Source organism: Rhinolophus sinicus, linkage group LG09, assembly GCF_036562045.2.
Source record: "Rhinolophus sinicus isolate RSC01 linkage group LG09, ASM3656204v1, whole genome shotgun sequence".
NCBI classification, from domain to species: Eukaryota; Metazoa; Chordata; class Mammalia; order Chiroptera; family Rhinolophidae; genus Rhinolophus; species Rhinolophus sinicus.
Genome location: NC_133758.1, coordinates 32,186,647 through 32,209,255, shown reverse-complemented (window position 1 = coordinate 32,209,255; position 22,609 = coordinate 32,186,647). Strand labels below are relative to the sequence as shown.

General features: G+C 35.6%; 1 protein-coding gene across 1 annotated transcript in view; it reads left to right on the top strand.

Annotated features, from left to right (window-relative positions):
* ASXL3 (ASXL transcriptional regulator 3) overlaps positions 1-22,609 on the top strand; it is a 171,584-nt gene that overhangs the window by 13,026 nt on the left and 135,949 nt on the right. The window contains exon 2 of the mRNA XM_074340180.1: positions 18,186-18,268. Coding sequence (XP_074196281.1) covers positions 18,186-18,268 — 83 coding nt within the window. The remainder of the gene's footprint in view (positions 1-18,185; positions 18,269-22,609) is intronic.

The window sequence follows — 22,609 nt, the reverse complement described above, 5'->3', positions numbered from 1 at the left end:
ATTAATAATAATAGTTAAGAGCTAATGCTTATTGAGTACTTATATGCCTGATACTGCACTACCTTATTATAAGCATTATATTGTTTAATCCTAAGAGCAAACCTAGGAGAAACATTGTAATATTACCCACAGTTTTTCAGTTAAGAAATTTAGAATGTCTGTTAATTGAGTTTCTCTCAGTTAAAACTGAAGTAAATTTACCTTAAGCTAGTTTAAGCTAAAAGGCTCACATCACTGAGAAACCCAAGGATGGACATCAGTTGTAAGTGGATATAGAGATTTAAATGATGTCATCCAGGTATTTGCTTTCTCTCCACCCTTTGTCTTTGTTCTTGGCTACATACTGCAGGCAGCGTTCCATCTAAGTCTTGGGCAAAATCAGGTGGTCACAGGCACCCAGACATGCATAGATTAGCACACCAGCATAAAAGAGAATGAATAGCTATCTATCTACCTACCTACCTACCTACCTACCTACCTACCTACCTATCATCTCTCTCCTCCTCCCCACTCCATCTCCTATTCTTCCTCCTCCTCCTCTTCATTATTATTATTATTAGTAGTAGTAGTAGTATTAATACCAATCCCGGGGAAGTCTTCACTTTGTCCTACTTGGCTGATACACGCCGTCCCTCACCAACAACAATGGCCAGGATCAGGTAACATGATAGATTGCCACACAAGGATTACATGGAGCAGAGGAAATTTACACAAAAGCACCAGTAAAGGAAAGATGGAAAATATGCTGGGAAAACAAATTATAAATGCCATTGCCTTTACTACAGACAGGGTAAACTTACTTGCTGAGCTAGTAAGTGGAACGATTGAAATCCATATCTGCCCAACTGTAGAGCTCTTGACCTTAAGCCTATTAATGTACATACTTTCTCATTCTCATTCATTCTTTCTGGTGTTATTTTTTTATGATACTCATTTTACATTTAAAAAATGTTAAAGCCAAAGCAGCCATTGAAAATTTTCTGTTTCCTCTGAAACTTTCCTGATTTAGAGGCTAGAAGTTACAATGGATGGTTTCTGTTCTATTTTCCCTCATAGACCAGTTCCTTTAGAGTTATACATAAATAATCTATATATACCGTGTTTCCCCCAAAATAAGACCTAACTAGACAATTACGTCTAATGCGTCTTTTGGAGCAAAAATTCATATAAGTCCCGGTCTTATTTTACTATAAGACCGGGTCTTATATAATATAATACAATATAAAACTCAGTCTTATTTTAATATATTATATTATATTATATTATATTATACCCGGTCTTATATTAATTTTTACTACAAAAGACGCTTTAGAGCTGATTATCCGGCTAGCTCTTATTTTTGGGGAAACATGGTAATATTTATAATATTGTTTAACACAATTCAGGATCTGAATTCACAAAATATATAATTCTGAACGAAGCTTCCAGGTTCTTTCTGTATGCACGTGAAATTTTTATTCACTGTAAAAATGCCAAGTTTTCTTCACAGGTTAATCATGACCCTTAGAAAATGTTAATTTAGCAAAAGGGAGCAAACTTATCTTCTCTACAGTATAAATCCTCACTCATTTCTTTGAATATTGAGATAAGATCAGCATAACTAATGACTCTTTATTTCATGTAGAATTCTACAGGCATCACAGTCTTGTTTTTGTCACTTCTTGTTTACTCATCTAGTGGAATTTCTCTTCTCCTAAAGCTGGCATGAAACAAAGATAGTGCTTTAGAAGTTTTTCCTTCTCCTTATCCACCCCTTTTTTTCCTAGATTTGTGGACATTTACCCATACCTCTTCAGTTTGGATGAAGGCGGCTGGTACTGAGGTTTGATGTTGTTCATGGTCTGCTCTAGTCAGAGATGCTATTGTGTATGCAGGAAAAAACACACGTAACCCACTAGGATTTTTTAATGAGAAAATGAGAAAAAGAAATAAAGACACTATTAAAACTAAACAAAAGTGTTATCTCCGTTCCAATCTTTTCTCCAATTTTCATATATCTGTCTTCACTTTTTGGCTAATGTTATCTTCACAGACAGAGTTCCAGTAAAATAAATAGGAATAGATGGACTATCAGCAGGAGAAAAAAAAAAAATCAATGCGCAAATACAGATATTGCATTGCCTTTTAATCTTCTAATGACTCTGCCTTTTTTTTTTTTGGTCAAAATTCACTACTGAGTTCAGCTTCACGGTAGGAAATGCAAGATTCATGTAAGTTAAACAATTTTTCATTTGTTAAAAGATGGAGTAGAGAATGAGATCCTCTCCCACTCCATCTTTTCATGAAATTTTATTTCTTAATCATGCTGGTGGTAGGTGATAGTAGTAGGCAGCTTTAAGGAAAGAAGCAACTTCAAGCACATCAAAGGTGTCATTCAGAAGAATGGATGACGGAGAAACACAGAGTAGAACTTTAATAAAACTTAGTGTTTTGTAATAATTTTTTCTCTGTGTTTGTTTATATAGCTTTAATTTTGTTGGATAGCGTTTACAGAGAAAAAAGGACTGTGTTCTAAGTTATTAACTTTTTTTTATGTCTTTAATGAATGGTTGACTGGATATTTCATTATAGTCAATAGGTTGGTACACAACTCTTTCATTTTCCTTCCTTACAGTCATGTGGTAGGGGTACATTTCTTTGCCCTCTTGAAGTTGGACATTATAATGTGAGTTGTCTTGTTCCCTCTAGCCAGTGTTTGATTCATCTTATTTCTTTCCCGTCTGTGTTGATCTCAGAAGCTGGTGACAAGATGGAATTTCAGTCAGCCTGGTTCTTGGTTGGACATACAGATGTGAGTGAGAAATAAGTGTTTTTAATCTACTAAGATTTGGGGTTGGTTTTTACTGCTTTGTATCCCTGCCTATCCTGACAGATACAGTCCTTATAGCAAAACAGGTGTTTTTATTCCCGGCCACCTTTTACCTTTGTTTATGAGATACTAAATGCATAATTACACTTTTAAGAAGTAAGTAAGGCAAACAAGGTCAAACCCCTTTTTTTCTTCTTCATTACATTAAATTGCCTTGTAAAATCATCCTCTCCAGTATTTATGCTTTGGTATTTTTAAACTAGCAAACAATAGAGAATTTTCATTATAAGGACAATTCTTTTTTATTCTCAAGATAATTCTGTTTATATTTTTGCCTTATAAAATAATTGCTTTTCCTCCCATCTGTCTACTGAGGAGGAAAGTTTTGTAACCAGAAAGAGCAGAACAATTATTGTTAACAGGGAATTGAATTCCCAGATAGTTAAAGAGATAGAAAAAGGTCACCTGGATAGTGTAAATGAGTTCAAGTTCCCAAGTCCAGACAAATTGTATTTCATTGAAAAAGGTATGGCCAGATTTCCACACACCATTGAGAAGAGGAAAGCAGACACTGTAATAACACTTGCTTATTTCTCTCTCTCTCTCTCTCTCTCTCTCTCTCTCTCTCCCTCTCTCCCTCTCTCCCTCTCTCCCTCTCTCCCTCTCTCCCTCTCTCCCTCTCTCTCTCTCTCTCTCTCTCTGCCCAGAGGAGTGCTGATTGAGAGGAGCACCCCCAATAAGGGATTATATTTCCCAGTCTGTCTCCAAGATTCCTGGCTACATTTCCTTCCATTGAAACCTCAGTCTCCCTCAGGCTATTTCCCACCAGTTTCCACTCTTCTCTAGATATGGCATACAGAAACTTCTGACAGCTGACAGACTCCCCATTGAGCCCTACCCCTTCATGTAGGAAAAGGGGGGAAAATGAAGGAAACTGTCTTGAAAGCCTGCAGATTTTCATACCACAAGGAATGTGTTGACCAGATGCATCTTAAACCAGATGAACAACGTTTGTCTAGCCCTTCAGTTCACCGGTATGCAGCCGTATCTGTTCCATGCACTAAAGCTAAACCTCAAAACCAGATTTCCTAAGATTTTCTACCAATCTTTTGCTGAAATGAGGATGGAGTTGTTAATGCATAGTCCCTTCCATGTCAAATGATATTTTTCATTACGGCGTAATTTATCTGCAGGAGACATTGATTTCACAGTGAATTCCTTAAAAGATGTTTGGCCTTTATATGAGGGTATAAGTACTTAATTATAATTATTATAAGTAAGGCCACCCTTGAATTGCTAGGTCCACAAAACAGATTTTCATCATTCCTTTTTAATTCCCAATATGGAGATGACATATTTTACATTTATATCCCTTTTGCACCAGAATACTTACAGAATATCCCAACGTTTGTTCTCCTATGTGTTCTTTATACCTGATGGCAGGTGTAGGTATCTCTTAAAATCTGAATGTCAAAGTAGTTAACAGAAATCTCACAGCCTTTCCTACATACAGCTTTCATGGGGAGGGTTTGATTCCTTGTGGGCCTAGTGCCTACTGACTATAGTTGAGTGAATCTAAGAGAAAAACATCTGGCCTAATTTATCTTCAGGCATAATTTAATAATGCTGAACGGCAACCTCTGGGAAAAATCTAAGTAAGACTTTACGTAAGTGTTAATTTAGAGTTGGTTAATAGGTAACTCTTATTTGTATTTCTTTCAAAGGAATAGATACTTTGATCACATCAGACCTCATCATTTTTCTTCTTTCTGACATCTAAACGTAGCAGTATAGTATAATGAGCTCCCAGCCCGCTTGTACGGAGAATTCGACTGGTAAAATCAGGACTGAGGAAGTCTAGAAAGCAATAGGGACTATCTGATTTCATAAAGAATCTTTTGTTGGCAAAGGTAAGTTTTCATGCTCCACTGCCTCCTTAAAGAGACCCAGCCCATATTTCAGATCAACAAATATTGGCTGATTGAAACCAGTGCTGTTTGCTTTGTGCTGTGATAAATATGGCCTTCGTTCCTCTAGCCTGTGCTTTACGAAACAGGAGCCAAAAAGGGGTAGAGGGTTGTAGAACTTGGCTGATATTGAGTAGGACATCAAGTAGAATATAAAAGTAATGGTCCCAAGAATGTACTTAGCGTAAATCTTGGTGCAGCTACTTTAATAATATCTTAATTACTTGAGTATAATAAACCTGGTGGGAAATCTTTGACGTGTTTTTTAGTATAAACAGTTATGGTAGGTTTTTATGCATGACTCCAGTTAGGAACAGGGAAATACGTATCACGTAAGCTTTTTGACCAATAGAAGACTTCCAGGTCATGTTGCTAAAATGCTGGGATACCTGCTTCATATTTTTAAAATGTTAGCCTTTTTTCTGAAGCCTGGGGTTGAGAAATTCTTTACTCATCACACTTGCGTTTTAGGTAATGACCTCTTACTGCTATAATTATTTATAGCTTTGCCTGGTGAGTTCCTTATTTTATGCAGTCATTTAATTTTTGAACTATTGTCTCTGGATGGGTCAAAGTGCGTACTTGACAAAGGGCTGCCACTGCCTTCCCAAGTTTTATTTCATTAAGAATTAGGTTTGCCAATGATGAAGAAATAAATTTTACCAATAGCTACTCTTCTATTCATCTTTAAAGGAATCAAATTTAACATAAGACTTAGCAACATTATATATTTTGTCTATCCTGTGAAAGGAACCAACTAAAGGCTTAATTAGTATAACAAACACATTGGTCGTGAACATTTAGCCATGAACAGAGACTAAAACCCAGTTTTAAGCAAATTAGTGAAAAGGGGAATTGATTGGAAAACTTGTATGAACATCAACCAGTATAGGACAATAAAGATCCTTAGAAACACCTGGAAAGAAGGAATGCCTGTGTCCGGGACGCTCTTATCCCTGTTTCTCTCGGTACAGAAGCCTTACTTTCGGAGCCTGGCTTCTTTCACATGGCTAGGAACCTGGCTTCCAGCAAGTATCAGGTTCTCATCACATGGGCTTATTACCAGAAAGCAACTGGAATTTGTTTTCTTGAGTTTTAGGCTAATGTATTCTGGGGAAGATTAGTGACTGGCCTTTGTCGTGTCCCAGACCCCTGCCATCCCAGCACCCCGTCATTAGTAGGTAACTCTGTGGTCTCTAGAGGAATATGGCAGCTCCCATTCCAATCAAAGTAGGAAACGGCATTTTTCAGAAGTTGAGAATGAGGCATAGAGATTGGTGTACTGAACAATAAATTCAGTACATCAATCCTTCTTTGTCCTTTGTTCATCGTGTTTTCATTCATTAAGTAAGTTTTTATTAGATGCCTACCACGTGCCAAGTACTGGAGATAAAGCAGTGACCCAAAAGAAAAAAATACCACGATGATCATCACTACTACATAGAATCTGAATTATAATACCACCCCTAGAAATAAGATATGCATGGGTCATTTCTATGTAGACTAAACTGGCGTTTTGAAAGAGTATGAAAGAAGGTATATGGCCTAGTCTCCTTCCTTTTATTTTAAATGTATTTCTGAGTAAATTAGATGTTTGCCATCCTCCCCTCCCCACCTTTAGTAAACCAGAGGATAAGTGTCTCCAGAGATGGTGATAACATGTTTTATTGTATTTCATTTTGGTACATATGTGTGCTTGGTAAATATTTGTTAAATCAATGAATTATTGAGGAGGGGTTGCTGTTGTCTAACTATATTCAGGAGAAAAGGGTTACTATTAACTGTAACAAAGCAAGCATCAACATCTTTGTCCTTCTTCAACATTTAAGTGGTCAGAATTAAATAATTCCATATAACAAAGTAATTTTCTACAATTATCTCAAGATATATTTTGCAACTAATTCCTTCTGGCAGCTACATCTGGATGCGGTGTCATTTTAGACTAGTCTGTGAGAATAACACTGAAAAATTTGCTTGACTCAGATTGAATTGATGAGTAATATTTTCTTTGGAAAAAATTCTCTACATCTATATTTTATTTTCTGCACTGTGCTTTACAATATAAGGTCTATAACTGTTTCTTTTGTTGTATGAGTATTCATTTTTATTTGGTTTCGGAACTGATTTTCTGACTAGTTATTAAATTAAATTATATAATTTATATAATAAATGCATACATTATATAAATTATGTAATATGGAGATTTGTATTAATTTATAAGTTAAAGATTGCGAAAGTGATTTTTGCTTCTAAATACAAAAACATTTTTTAAAGTATGAAATTTCCTCTTTCAACTTTTGCTTTTCTACCACTCTCCAGGGTAACAATTTTCACTGTCTGAATATTTTCATATGGTGTGACTGTCTGTGTGTGGGGGGGTTGTGGGTGTCTGTATATGTATACCATATGCACTTGAATATATGCTTCCTCTATAAATATTGTTCTTCAGCTTGCTTATGTTTACTCATCACTTTCTCATGGACATACTTCTATGTTAGTGTATAGTTTGTTTTCTTTGTAATGGCTGTGCACTATTTTATGGTGTGTTTTCCTTTATTTGTTTCACCATCTTCCTCTCATACTATATCTTTTTTCTTTTTTCAAATAATAACTTCACTGAACGTGCAAGATGGACTGTGGATTTCTATGAGAAAAATACTTAAAGATGGATTAGGTTCAACAAATGGGACTGCCTACCTTTTACATTGTAACGGTACTGCTAAATTACTCTCCAAGTAAGTTTGCCCTCTTTGCTATATAAGGTAGTATATTGTGATGGTAAAACACTTGGAGTCCAACGGTATGGATTTTAATCCCAGCTCTGCTTATTACTTGGAAATAGCCTGGTATATAAAAATTAACATATCTGTGTCTCAGTTCTCTCATCTACAAAAAAATAATACCTACCTTGATAGGTGATTGTGAGAATTAAATATGTTAACATAAGTCAAGTTCTTATAAGGGTGGCTTGCTTATTTCTATTACAAAATGCTTTCTAGCATTATATAAGTAGTACCTGCTGTTATTAAATGAGTCCCTTGTAAGGATTCCCAGGATATGGAAATTTGTGGTTTCAACTGATTGCTGCTTTAGAATGTTATCAGAGGAGAATGCTGGCTTTGATCATAGACTTCTGTACGGACAGGTGTTTGTTTAGTCTCCCATGTGTGGACAAAAGTGCACGTTAAGCTCCTTCATTTTCTTTTAGTTTAGAAATATGAGTTTGGTGCAAAAGTAATTGTGGTTTTCGCAATTATTTTTAACCTCTTAAACTGCAGTTACTCTTGCACCAACCTCATAGAAAAACCTTTATCTACTCTGACAAACTGATGTTTCTTTTGTTTAGCTAATGGGCGTTAACTGATGAACGTTTGCCTCTACAGTTTAGCTGCCATGAAATTAGTACAATGTTCTACATTAGAGATACAGCAACTTTATCATCAGGTGTGATTTCTCACTTTTGAAATACTTCATTAAGTGAGATTATGTACATGTAAGAGTAACGTTTCATGCAGAATACCTGCTGTGTGAGCATTTGCTATTGTTACTACACAAAGAGGGAAAAGAGCATTTTTGAAATTACATACTATTGAGCTTTATCTCAACTCTCAGTAAAATTCTAGAGTATATTATTAAATAGATTAGTGTGAGCACTTATAAATGGAAGTAGTGATCCCTGGAAGGCATTATGGATTCTCTAAGTTAATTCATGTCAAACTAAATTAATTTACTTTTGATAGGATTATTAGACTGAGACATCAGGAGGATGCTCCTGTTGGAGCTAATTTCAGCCAGTCATTTGACATAGTCTATTATGGACCTTTTTGAAAAGTGATGGACAAATTACAAACTTGGTCATAGTAGAATGAAATGAATTTGTAGCAGATTGAACAGCTATAGACAAAGTATATTGATTGGCTAATCAATATCAGTCTGAAAGGAGATCCCAGAGGCAGCTACAATAGCTTGCTGCTCTGTTTCTCATTGCCTAGTTCAGCTCTGCCATGAATAACTTGGAGGAATACATCAAAGTCATGCTTGTCAAATGTGTGGGTATCATAAAATAAAAAGGGAAACTGAACAGTTGGACAAAAGAATAATGATTCCAAAAGAACTTTATAAGCTTGAACAAATAACCTGAACCTAAAAAGATGAAGTTTAAGTATTTTTCAAATGTGTGGATGCCACAAAGTATAGCTATTACCTTCAATAATCAGATATTTGGGGATAAGATTTCAGAGGCTGTAAAAAACGTATTGAGACAAACACTAGTGCGTTAAACAAGGATACATTCATGTCTAGCAAGTTTGGAGAATACATCACTAAATTATGCTTGTGATTTTAGAAGCAAATGTTGAAAGATCTGGAGGTTTTAGTTGATTGACAGTGTGAGGACTGCTTAAAAAAAGCAAGTGTCATATTAAGTTGCATTAATGTAATTATAGTAGTTAGCAAAAGGAAAGTAATCGTTTCACTATACTGTATTATGTTTTGATCAAATTACATGTAGAATGTTTATCAGCGGTATTTAGCTAGTTTATTTCAATTAGTATAATTCTTAAATACATGTTGTGTTTTACAAGTGACATTGGCAAACTGGGAAGTATTCAAGGAAGGGTGATTCAGGAGGTAGTGTTGGCAGGCTATTTTATGTGAGGATTGATGGGAGAAACTGAGGATTTAGCCTGGAAATAAAGGGAGACTGGGCCCTTAATAGTGTTTACAACAGGTAACAATATATTATGTGAATGAATTATTGGACCTATTTTGTAAATTCATAAAACATAATTACCATACTATAAGCTTACATCTTAGGAAAGTGTTTGGAATTTAATATTAAATAATTGTCACATTCAAAGGCAAAAACTAAGACTACATGGTAGAAATTATAGGAAAACAGATTTTTTTCACTTGATGCACAGAAAAAACTTTTCAACAATTAGTAGATTCTGAATAAACTGCCTGAATATTTCTGCGGTAAAAGGATTTATTTTTGATTAAAGAGATGTTTTACTTTTTTAAAAAAACAGTTCCTATGTGTTATCATTTTAATAATTATTAACTTTTTAGCCTTTTTGTGGAACAGTATAGAAATCCTGTGTGTCTCTCATTTCTGTTTTCTTTCTGTTTTAAGAAAGGAATGTCAACTGTTTCAAAAAATTAGAAACTTACTGATGTAGAGAAAAGTTGCCAAAATCCCACAGGAAATTTGAATTCAATTTTCAATATTGTCTGCAAATTCAGGTAATAATCAATCTCTGAACTGTTCTAGGCCCAGAAAGCCATTTTTCTACCCTCAGCTATGCTCAGGTTATATGAAGCTGGGCGATTACAATAATTCTGCTGTAAGACAGAATTTCCTTCTGATGGATATTCTATGATACCATATATCACAGTTGCTTGAGAGTGAAAGTTTGTCTTTAAGTATGTATTGTAGGAAGTGAGTTGTTACTGTTGGTATATTATATTTTTACTTGATTTATAACCCAAGTAAAAGAGGATAATGTGTAATGTGCTAGTCTTCCTAGATAAGAGAGCAGGATCTAAAAGAGTACCATATTGTTAATCCCACTTGTTAAACATAGAAAGGAAAACTGTTGGACGATGAAAGTAGGCACGTGTAGTGCAGGGTTATCTATAAATCTGCAGTGAAATAAGTAAGTTGGATAGTGATGAGGGATGGCAGTATGGGGCCAACCTGTTTTGTAGAAACTCTGGTACAGTTGATGCAGGAAATCTCAAAAAGATACCACATCTAATGCCCATCTTTTTTTTTTTTTTAATAGCTCTTTTCTTTGTGTTGAAAAGATTCACGTTTCTATGCTGTGCTCAACAGGGGCTCCCCCCAGCTAATAGTATTATCTAATGTTTATTAACATATATTGCTGTACAGTCATTTGTCATTGGAATAGTAAGTGTTTTACATTCATTATGTCATTTAGTCCTCACAACATTTTCATAAAGGAGGAAATGAAGAAATGAGAGTCAGAGAGGTTAAACATCTAAGATCAGATAGCTAGTGAATAAGGGTTTCCTGTTCCACCTGACTCAAAAGCTCATGCCCTTCTTTATTATTCTATAAAAATTCCTAATATACAGTGACTCGAAATAGCTCTCAAAATTAACTTGGTCTTTACTGAAGCCTGCTTACGTAGTAGTGCTGCAATCAGGAGATACAGATAGGAAGGAGGACTAAGGTCCTTGATCTCATGAGGCTTGCCGGGTAGCAGGAAGAATATCATTAAACAGCGAATACTAATTAATGACAGTTTTGACAGCTGCTACCAAGGGAAAGTGCTGTTTAAACCGTTATCTGAGAGTTCAAGAAAATATTTGATTGTTCTTATGTGTAAGATTACTGAAATGGGGATTATGAAGTAGATACTGGGTATAATATCTTGACTATACGTCTTCAGTTTCTGTAAAACCCCTGTAATCACGACAAGAAACAATTTAACTTAGTAAAAGGAGCAAAGTTCAGTGTCAGGTGGGCTAGATTCATCATTTACTAGTTGCCAGGCCTTATGGGCACTTTATCTTCTCGGAGGCAGCTTTCTTCTGGGTGAAGTAGACCAAATTTTAAAGGCTATTGTAACAAAATTTCTGTGTCTTTTAAGTCACACATTCACAAATACTGCTACGGCATACGATTTCCCCATGAAACGCATGCAAGTAGAATAGAACACTTATAAGTATCATCTTTAGACCCTTAACTCATAATCACATATGTTAGGAGTAGAAAACAACCTAATTGAGCTTTAGGCAAGGTGCCGTCACTTTTTATGTGATTTATTTCTCTTCTGATTACTACCAGGGATCCAAATTCATGTTTCATCAAAATGACATGGACCGTTGAGGTTTCTCAATATATGAACTGGAATCTATTGTAATATATGCACAGCCCCTAGAGACAGCATACAGGAGCTGTCTAATAAGTATTAACTGCTCTTATTATATTTAAACATTGTCATCATTAGTATCATTATATATACGAGTAGAAGTCTCCTCCTTCCACTGACTAATTTTGTGATCTTGGACCAATTACTTCAACTTTGTGCCTCTCAGAGAACAGTTAATTCTGCCTTTTCTATGCATCGCACTGAGTTGATGTAAAGGCCAAATAAAGTAAAATATGTTGTATGAGAGCAAATGAAATAATATATATTGTGTGAAAGCACTCTGTAATTATAGAGAACTGTATAATGGCTTATTTTATAATCCCCAAATCATTTACCAAAGATATGAGACCTTAATCAGCTAAACATTTTAATGAACAACCAGTATGGATAAAGGAAGTTGCAAGGCTTTTAGAAAAAGGGAGAGAGTCAGGTGTTTGATACTCATTTCAGATTCCACAAATCTAAACATATGTCATTGAGGTAATTTTAAGTTGTGGAAATCTTTTCATTTTGCAATCAAATAAGCTCCAAATATTTTATTTAGGGCCCCCAAAACCAATATATATATATATATATATATATTTTTTTTTTTTTTCTGGTCTGATGTTGGTGGACATCTGGGTTTTTGTCGGTTTTGGCCATCACAAATGATGCTGCCTCAAGTATTTCCGGCTCTGTTTCTTGGTTCACATGGTCCCTGGTCTCTTTTGAGTAGTTTGCTAATAGTGTGCTTCTCTTTAATTTTCATTAATGAGCCCTACCTTTTTTCCAGATTGCACCAATTCATGCTTATTTTCCAGCATTTCTTCAAATCTTTGTCAACTTTTGAAATTATCTGCCTTTTAAAATTAAGTCATCTGGTTCATATTTTTGAAAAACCAAGATTTTTAACCACTAGACGAACACTGGTCTAATGTATTTATTAATATCTTAGGGATACTTGAAATGACTTTTGTGTTTGAGAGACACCAAGGAAATCTTGAGTAAGCCTTAAAAAATTTGAAGTATTTATTAGTTTAAAATGTTTGAACCTAAAACAGAAAAATGCTTTCTTGATTTGGCCTGTGCCCTTGATGATTTGGCAAACTATCTCTCTTCTTTTCTTAACTATTATTACAATCCTTTTTTGCAGGGTTTTTTTTCCCTTTCTACTGGGCCATGTAAGAAGTCTGGGGGAGGAGGTTTCTGGGATGAGTCCATGTTGTGTCAAAATTGCATGAATCTAGATATCTTTGAGATACGGTCTGATATAGTTAGTCACATAAGTAAAGAAGATGAAATCCAGCGGTGTATTTACCAGTTTTACACATCTATTCACAGTCTCTGAAAAATATAAAAGGATCCATTGCTAGGAAGGTCGTTGATTGTATATATCTATGTCCCTAAGCCATTGAAATCCTCCTTTTTGGAGAGCAATGCTGAATTTGAAACCTACTGGGGAATAGCAGTACAGGAGAAAGAAAGTGGTTGAAAATTGAAAGGACTTTAGTGTATGAGGCGGAAGCATAAGATACAACTCTTAGAGAGTGAGAGTGAAGTGGAATCACCAATATATCTCTAACACCGGAGTACAATTTGTTTTACAAAGAAAGAAAGGACATTTTACGTAAAGATTGAACACTGTGACAGACTGATTTGTATAGAGACAGTGATATCTGGCCAGTGGTTTCCAATTACAGTCTTGGCAGTGAGAGTTCTATTAATTCTAGCTACAGATATTCTTAGGGAAACTCGATGGTTTTAGGGGCCTGTTTTTGAGGAAATAAATTATAAAGCAGCTCAATTGTTGGCAAAAAATTTTTGACAGGGACTAGAAAAGATCAGTTTTTATCCAAAGTAAATTATGTAGGAAAGAGAAAACATAGAGCTATTGAAAAGGAGACAGAATTCACATTATTTGTAGAAAATATGATTCTGTATTTCTCTACTATTGGAAGTATTAAGAATTCAATTTGCTGTTCATATAAATAATAATTATCACAATTCAGTGACTTTCATATGTATTAGCAATAAAATGTGAGAATATTATATGAAAAAGTGTATTCATGGTTGCAACTAAAAATATAAAACACGTAAAAAGCTTATTACAGTTTATAAAATAAAACTTAAATACATGGAACAATGTGTGTAAATTTCTTTAAAATTTAATCAGGTGTCTCATTTAATTCTAATCTAAATTTCATCTGGAAATAGAAGGAAGTGAATAATTAAAAATTTAAGAAGGAATAATGAGAGCAGTGTCCTCTCCAGATAGTGAGATGTATTGTAATATAACAACAATTTAAAACAGTGTGGTGCTTGCACAACAATTGATTGAAAGGCCAGGAGAACACAGCAGGATCTCTGGATCAGCCCATGGACAGGACAGTGGTTTGCAGTGTATTTCAGAGACCCTGAAAATTCCCAGAAGTTCCTTTAGCCATTAGAGGGAATAAGTATGGGGGGCTCTGAGCTCTTTCATCTCCACCTCAACAAAAGTAGGTCTGCTTTTGTGCATTTTATATATTGGGTTCCCACATTTATATGTTGGTTTTACATCCAAAAGAGTTTTCATTGCCCTAATACTATAACGTGGTGGAGGATGCCTCACTAACCATGACTGGCTTACTAAACTGATTATGTTGGGGAATCTTAATAGGAAATGGGGGCTTTCAGTTAGTGTTACACCTTGGTACAAAAAGGTAAATTCCAGATGAATTTAAAAATAAAACATAAAGATACTTGAAAGAACTATTTGTAAGTATTTGCATGCTCTCTAGATAAAAGGAATTTCTAAACATAAAAGCAGTAGAAGTCACAATGGAAAAATCTGATGGAGTTGTTAATATGAAAATAGAAAACTTTGCATATCACCCTAAAATATCCAACAAGTAAGCAACAAAAGGACTAAATATGTATTATTAATATGCAAAACAATATCATTCCTATTTTATAAAGACCTTTTTATACATTTGCAAGAAAAACAGAATATCTCCTGTTATATTCTAGCCATATGATATTCATTTGGAAAAATATCTTTATCCTCTTTAGTATTTACAGAAGTATAATAAAAATAATAATGAATTACCTCTTATTTGACCTACTGAGTTGGCAAATATTACCAAAAAGATAATACTGGTAAAGTTGTGGTGAAGGAGGCAGATTCAGTTCTGAGAATATAAATTGTTAAACTCTTTCTGGAAACAATTGGCAGTGTGTCAAGAGACATGACAGAACTCACATTTTTTGACTAAATAATACTCCTAGAATGTTACATTCAATATAGTCTTTGGAAATTTATTTTTATTAATTGAATTTTTCAAATAATGTAAATGCCTATACTCAGTGAAGTGTGATGATGCCCATTTTGAAAAATTCAAATTATACTGAGAAAAGTAAGACAGTTAATAAATAATATGTGCACGTACTTTATATAATTATATTAAAAATAATATGCATGAGTAAGAAAACTAGAAGGAAATCGCAAATATTAGCAGTAGTTAATATTCTTGCTTGTAGGCTTGTGGGTGCATTTTCTTTTCTATAATATGGGTATGAGTTTGCATCAGAAAGCAAGATTATTTTAAATAATTATCCATGGCATACTTTAAAATTGGATTTCCTGTTTTGTCACAATTACATCAGTGTTGCCCAAGCCAGTCTGAACCTGTTTTAATTATCTGAAATATTTATTGGACCTACCTATTTCTGGAAAAATCTTATCATAATAAATAAATGGTCTTAAAAATTGTGGCTAATCCTACTCCCTTCCCTGCTCTGGTGCATCCTTGATCCCAGTTTTTAAAGAGGTTGTTACAAGATGGAAAACAATTGGAGGAACATACTAAATTCAAAATAAGTATTGCATAACCATGAAAACATATCCAAATACTAGTTGTATATGAAAATGTCATGAAGGCTAATCCAGAAAATGTAATTTTGCAGGATATATGAAACTGGAACACCTCATAGCCTAGGATTGTTGGGGCAGTGGGCAGTTCCCCGAGCTAATGTTTGGGCCTGGTAGCTTAGGATGCCATTTCACTCTGACTGTGGCTTCTTCCCACCGTAGTGTTTGAGTATGGCTGCCTGTGTGTCTGATTCATGTCTCTGCCACGTGTCACATTATTTGGATGGTATCAATGTTTTGTTTTGTGAAGGTAATTTCTCTCTATCTTTTGTTCTAGTAATGTTCACACAGCTAGTTCAGTGAAGCTTGATGGCACCCAGGACCCTCTCCTTCTCTGTCTCCTTTCTCTGTCTTGCAGGAACTAAGGGGTGGCTTCTGGTGTTCTGTGTGGCTTCATCATTTCCTTCCTGCCTCTCATCCACTTCATGATGTAATTCTTGGCACTTTTACTTCCTTTGTAGAGTAGGATGTGATGTCATAGAGAAGGGGACAGGGCTATCCAAATTCTCTCAATTGCTGGGAGGAGCTGCCCAGGTGTGCTGAGGGGCCTGTACTCAGGAAGAGAAACAGGGAATCCTCCACAGTGAGTAACCCCACTTTTGAGTGCACCCAAATTTCTGTTAAAACATTGCCCAGTACACTGGAGTTTCCTCTTCGGCTCTTTCTGGGTTTAATCAGTTTGCCTTTTGGACATTCCCAGTTCAGCTCAATTTTCCTCCCTTCTCTCCTTTCTCCTCTATCCCCTTCTTTCTGCCATCCTGTGCCTCTCCCCGCCAGTTCCCCTGTTCCTTGCTTGCTTACTTATGTATGTCTGTGTCTACTGACCTTCTGCTCATATCTTTTATGAGAGACCATCAGTGTCCCCAGCATTGCCCATCATTTGGGGGTGATGCCCACCCTGTATATCGTCCATGTGAGCACAGCACCTCCTTTTAGTAATTCATTAGTATGCACTGCTGTACTTACAGTTCTTGTTTTGAAAATTCTGTCAGCATTTTTTGTTTTCATGTCTATTTCTTTCCTTCCCTTCTTTGTGATCTAATCTTTCCCCTTTTCAGCTCTATTGTGCAGTTTCCTTCTTGCCTTTTTTTAACCAATATTTTTGCACTTTAGTCCTCTTCCCTATACAGCTTTGCCTATGTTTCTTCCCCCCCTTTCCTAGTTTTCAGTTCAGCTCTGCAGTATCCTCTGTGATGACAATTTTTCTCCTCTCCCAATAACATACTGGTTGCCATACCCTCTTTCTAGTGTTGCTCATATTTCTATGTTCTTTAAAGAACCTACCAATTATGACTGAAGGACTGATCCAGACTGGGAAAAATGGGGGAAATTTCCTGGGAACTAGAAAAGGGACAGCAGGAAAGTGGCCCTAACTGTGAGGTGGGGCTGCCTGTATGTAACTCATTGGAAGACCTTGAATAGAACTTTTGCTAGCAACCTAGTTGAAATTTGTCCATGGATAGTAGAAGAGATCACAGAGCTATTTTAAACAGATTTGGAAGCCTTCTCAATTTTCAGTTTTTAGCGTACCCTTTTAATTCTTAATAGTTATGATCCTTCTAGTAAATACTCACAAAGTAGAGCTCTAGAATCTTTCAGTTGCATGGGGCCATGCCTTGTGCAGAAACTCCTGTACAGCATCTTTAAGTAGGTGTTGTCTACCCTTGAAGGAAGTCATTGTGAAGATGTATGTAGACTCTTCTCTTGTACCCAGAGGTGGTCCCTCTAGTCCCTGTTGATGAGCAGTGTGGACACTGCTGTTTACAGCTTTCAATACATGTAGCCAAGTCCCTGGATAAATAAAGGAACTTGATTTCCAGGGCTGATGGTCTCGTACCTGTGGAAATAACTAGGTCCCATGGATTCCCCATACTTTGTTTAAAAGAACTCCCTTCCTCTCAAAAATAAGTAGGACAGAAGGGGAGAGAAAGAAAATGGGATCCAGTTTATTAAACTGAGATGGGCTGCATGGGAAGAGGAAGGTGTTTACTTGAAATTAATTGGAAAAGGCAAAAGAAAGGAAACTGAGCTGAACTGGAAAACACACTGTCATGAGTTACTTGGGTTTCTGTATGCTGCTTCCAATTTTGGCCATGAAGGATTTTTTTCTTTCTCATTTTTTTTTTTTTTTTTTGGGTAATATAAAAGAGGTTCATCAAAATATGAATCCAGTGAGGTTATTTCTGACCAGTACTTTGTTCTCTGCTATTGGTAGTATTCAGGCTCCATGTTTCCAAGGCCCTAGAAATTTAGGAAACATTTTAACAGCCTGAAAGCATATCTTTAATAATAAAATACTAGCAATTTTAATAAAGCAAATTATATGTATTTAATAACTTGGTCTTTTTAGGTTTCACATTTCTTTTTTTGGTGTATACACCCTTGTGACATTTATTGAAGAATGGCCCCTAAATGTTGCAGAAATTGCCATAAATCTCCAGAAAAGAAATTATATTACATTCTTACTTTGGACACCAGAGCTGTGTGATGGGACCTTATTTTGATATAACAGCTCCTTCCCCTTTAAATTTTTAGGAAACATTGCATGATTCACACACATTTTCATCTTGTATGCTTCCGTGCAATAATCTATGAATCTCATGTTTATTTTTATTTTTCAGGCACTAGAAAAACATCCCAACTCACCAATGACAGCAAAGCAGATATTGGAAGTCATTCAGAAAGAAGGGTTAAAAGAAACAAGGTCAGTATTTATAACATTTCCTGTTTTCATTGATTAATAATTGCCACTAATTGCAAAGCAATAGATGTATTTGATTGTGATTTATAGTTGATTGTGAATTAAGTAACTATCTACAAATTCTTTTGTGACTGCCAAATATTTGGATGACCCAGGATTTCCTTGGAACGGCTTGTTGCCTTAATAAATTACATTAGATGGACTGGTATAGAACATACATTGTTAACAAAGAACAGCACTATGTGAATTAGCCACTCATGGGAGTCACTCCTCTTTCTCTTCCTTATAAGAGGAGATTGTGTTTTTGAAAGTGAATAGTGAAAGAGAAATACTTTTACAGGCTTCATAGATAGGACCCAGTATATAAAGATGAGCTCACTCTGATAATATTCAAAGTGCCAGTGAATATGGTTGAAAATTTAGCCCTCTTATATTTAGAACTCCTCTACTTGGAATGTCATTAATTAGCTATCGAGCCTTTTAAAAAAACCCCAGCAGTTTTATTGAGATATGATTTAGACAGTGTAAAATTCACCCTTTCAAATGTACAATTCAGTGGTTTTTAGTATAGTCACAGAGTTGCGCAGTTATCACTACTTTCTTATTTTAGAGCATATTTATCACCCTGAAATGAAACCCCAATACCCATTAGCAGTCATTCCCCATTCCCTATTCTCCCAACCCCTGGCAACCACTAATCTACTTTTTGTGTCTATGGATTTGCGTGTTCTAGACATTTCACATAAATAGAATTACATAATATGTAGCTTTTTGTGATGAGCTTCTTAGCATATTTCCCATCAATGTTGTGGCATGAATCAGTACTTCATTCTTTTTTGTTGCCAAATAATACTCCACTGTATGGATAAACCACATTTTGTTTATCTATTACAGTCCTTTATTTTTATTAATTTTATGGTTTTGGCTTTAGCCAACAGTTTAGGGCCATAAAGATATTACTCAAGGAGGGAAAGAAAAGTTTGTTAGAGAATAAAATAACCACAGAGTTGACATATATGTGTATGTAATCATCCATGTTACATAGTGCATTTCTTTGTATGAAGTTGTCTACCTGCAAGTGACTGAGCATGCAGTGGTTGCAATTTGGTGAAAATTCAACCTGCTGAGCTACCTTTTGGATGTTTTGACTGCTATTGAGCTATTACTGATGAGAGAAGTGAATATCCTCCTAAGGCCAACTTTTCCTAAAAACTCAGTAGTACTACAACTCCTCTAACTGTAAAGTATGCGTAATATCAGCCTCTCCCTGTTTAAAATGCATCTTTTGGAAGTTCGATCCATGAACATCATAATTTAATGGGGCATAAGACAACTAGGCTGAAATTTTCATCTTTGTTTTAAAGGATTTTTCAGCCTGTTCTGCAGTAAAGAGCCTGAGACAGTGTAGCTACACTGTGTTTGCATTACTTGTTCTCCCACGAAGTGGGGACAGCAGCGGGGAGGGAAGTTGCTGACAGAGCCTCATAACTCTGGTAAAGGAGACCCTGTTCTGCTAAGCTAGGTGTCAGTGTGAGGAGTTAGAAAACAAAATGGGAACACCTGGAAATTCATTTTCTCTTTGCTGCCTGTCAGAAACCCTGAAAATATTTATGCCATTGAGAGAGAACTGAAAATGTTTGCACTACAGCCAAAAGAAAAGAGGGGGTAAAAGTCTTAAGGATATCAATTCCTGTCGAATGTAGGCTCTGTGCCAGATGAATCTGCCAATGCAGACATAAAAGCATATCCTATAAGCAGACTCGTGAAATTTGGTCATTGTGATATTCTTCTCTACAGGAGTCACCATGCTGCTGTCAGTCATTATGGACCTTGAGATGTAAAATCCCCATACCATGGCTCTGAGCAGCATTTTGATTACACTTATTGGAACAGCATTATTTCATACTTTCAAAATGTTGGTCTTCCCAGAATGGTACCGTAAAGGGTTTTCAGCATGCGTAGTCATGTTAACAAAACAAAAACAAAAGCAACAAATAGTTTCTTTAAAGAGTAAAGAGCAACAGTCGCTGTAAGGAATTCACAAGTTGAACAAGCAAAGAAAGGGACCATAATTCTACTCGAGTTCTATTCCGTAAAATCAGCTGTGCATTGAAGAGCCTCAGATCATGCATTTTATGTTCTCATTTCTAAGTTTCTTTAAATCTCCCTCCTGTCAGTGGGGACCTGTTTCTTATGGCTGGTGTGTCTGTGGCCACTCTTCCCTTGTTTCCTAGTTCTAGTTTGCTTATTCGGATCATCTCTGAAATGAAAGTATGTAGATTTTGAGTGAGTTTTGGGCTTTCCTACATGTTATGTATGCTTTAGGGAGCAGATTCTGACATATATTTTGCCTACTTAGTCTACTATTTTGCTACGTTCCAAGTTCTTAAATGTTTTGCAAATATTTAAGGTAGCTGAGTAAATGAAGTATAACTATCTATTTTTCTTAAGGAGAGTTACATTTAGAAATTCCATCATAAGGTCAAACAGTTTTTTTATTTCTAGGTATTTATTAATGATGTGTTTTTCAAGAAATGCAGGTTTGTGATATGCCTAGTTAAAATGCAGGAGAGTGATTGTGACAGTAACTAATGTGGCCACAACCTTCTGGTGGTCTCATCTATGGATGAGAGGTCATGTAAACGGTCCTCCCCAAAACAATCCACCACTGTACCTAGCATTCTAGAAAAGACAAGACTGGGATTTGAATTCATTATCATTCCGAATCTGGCTCTAAAGTAACACCACTCATTTCATGTACCCTGGGGGTCCTTTATTCTGTGTGCCAGGTAGAGTTCCCACAGCCTCACTGTACTGTAATTTTGTCCTTCCCGCCGGTCTGGGAGCTCTTCAAGGGCAGGATACCTAATACTCCTGGCACTCAGCAGATATGCAATAATTATTTGTTGAGTAAATAATCTTCTGTCTCAAGATGTTAATTTGCTGGCACTTAGCGACGACTTTGGCTTGCATCTAGAGTTAGAAGCTTCTTTTTAACATTACATGTTGTGTTTTTCATCCTGTTCAATAGTTTGTTTTAATCAAAAGGAATCTAACAGTTTTATGGGAATTCCATTAAATATATGCATCCTTATAGTCTGCAGCAGATTATCCGTGAACGAGTAAGATTATTATACTGTTGCTTATTATCAAACACTGTAAGTGCTGCTGGTTTAAACTTGTAACTTACAATAATAATAAAAAAATACACCAATCGTATTGGCAAAGCTGATGTGAATACTTGAATGTGTTCAGTACATGTGATATTGTTAATTTATTTGACTGAAATGAAATTCTTGACACTTTATGCTATCTTTTCCTCTTTTCAAGTGACACTTTAAATTACATACTTTTCAGGAAGATGTGATAAAAAGAGGACAACTTTTCTATATCGTGTTCTGTGTATCTTCTTCATGTTATTGATGAAATGTGTAGTATATCATTAGATTCTATTTGGAAATGCCAGACTGAAATAAGTATTTTCCATGTGGTGTGAAAAAGGTATATGAATATAATAAATTGTCAGAAGGACAAATGGTTTTTATTGAAAAATAAATAAATAAATATATCACGCCATGGTATCTTAGAATTGTTTTTTGTTTGTTTGTTTTTTGATAAAAATATATTTTGGTAAGTTTTAATTCCCTTCTGTATAACAGCATAGAAGATTTTATCAATACAGTTATACTCTGGTCCATCTATGTACTTGGTTTGCTGATTCTGAGTGACTATTTTCAGGCTTCTGTTACTTTGTATTTATGAGTTGTCAACAGTTGATAAGACATAGCAGTTTGGAATACTTTTCAGATGATCAGAGTCTTAAAATCCGTCAAATAGCCATGTTGTCTGTACAGAGGGGATAAAAATGTGCATATTTCAGTCTGCTGCTTTTGTGGATAGATATGTGATACGCCTGCTTGGACTCTTGGCTAAATATTCCCACTTCCTCAGGGAGTTAGAGTGCTACTGTAGAATATGGTCTTGTCTACAGTAATTAAAAATATTTGTAGAAAAAGAGGAGTAACTCCGGTTACCATGTTGGTTTGGCTGACTTTTGGGGTTGCCCTAATTCTGCTTTTCTGTTTTTGGTTTGCTTATCCAGAAGTGATAATTCCTTTACAAAGAAGACTGAGGGATTTCTGATGCCTGAGAATATGTTTTTCTCCACTCATGTAATTGTTAAATTGATGCTTCCAAAGAAATGTGGACTCATTTATAGTGACACATCCAGGTTGGAAGGTCAAGGAGAGAGGCTTGTAGCACTTACTAACTAGAGCAGAACAGCCGTTCATCAGTGAGGCTTAATTTCTTATGTGCTGGTCATTATCATTACAAGATACCTGC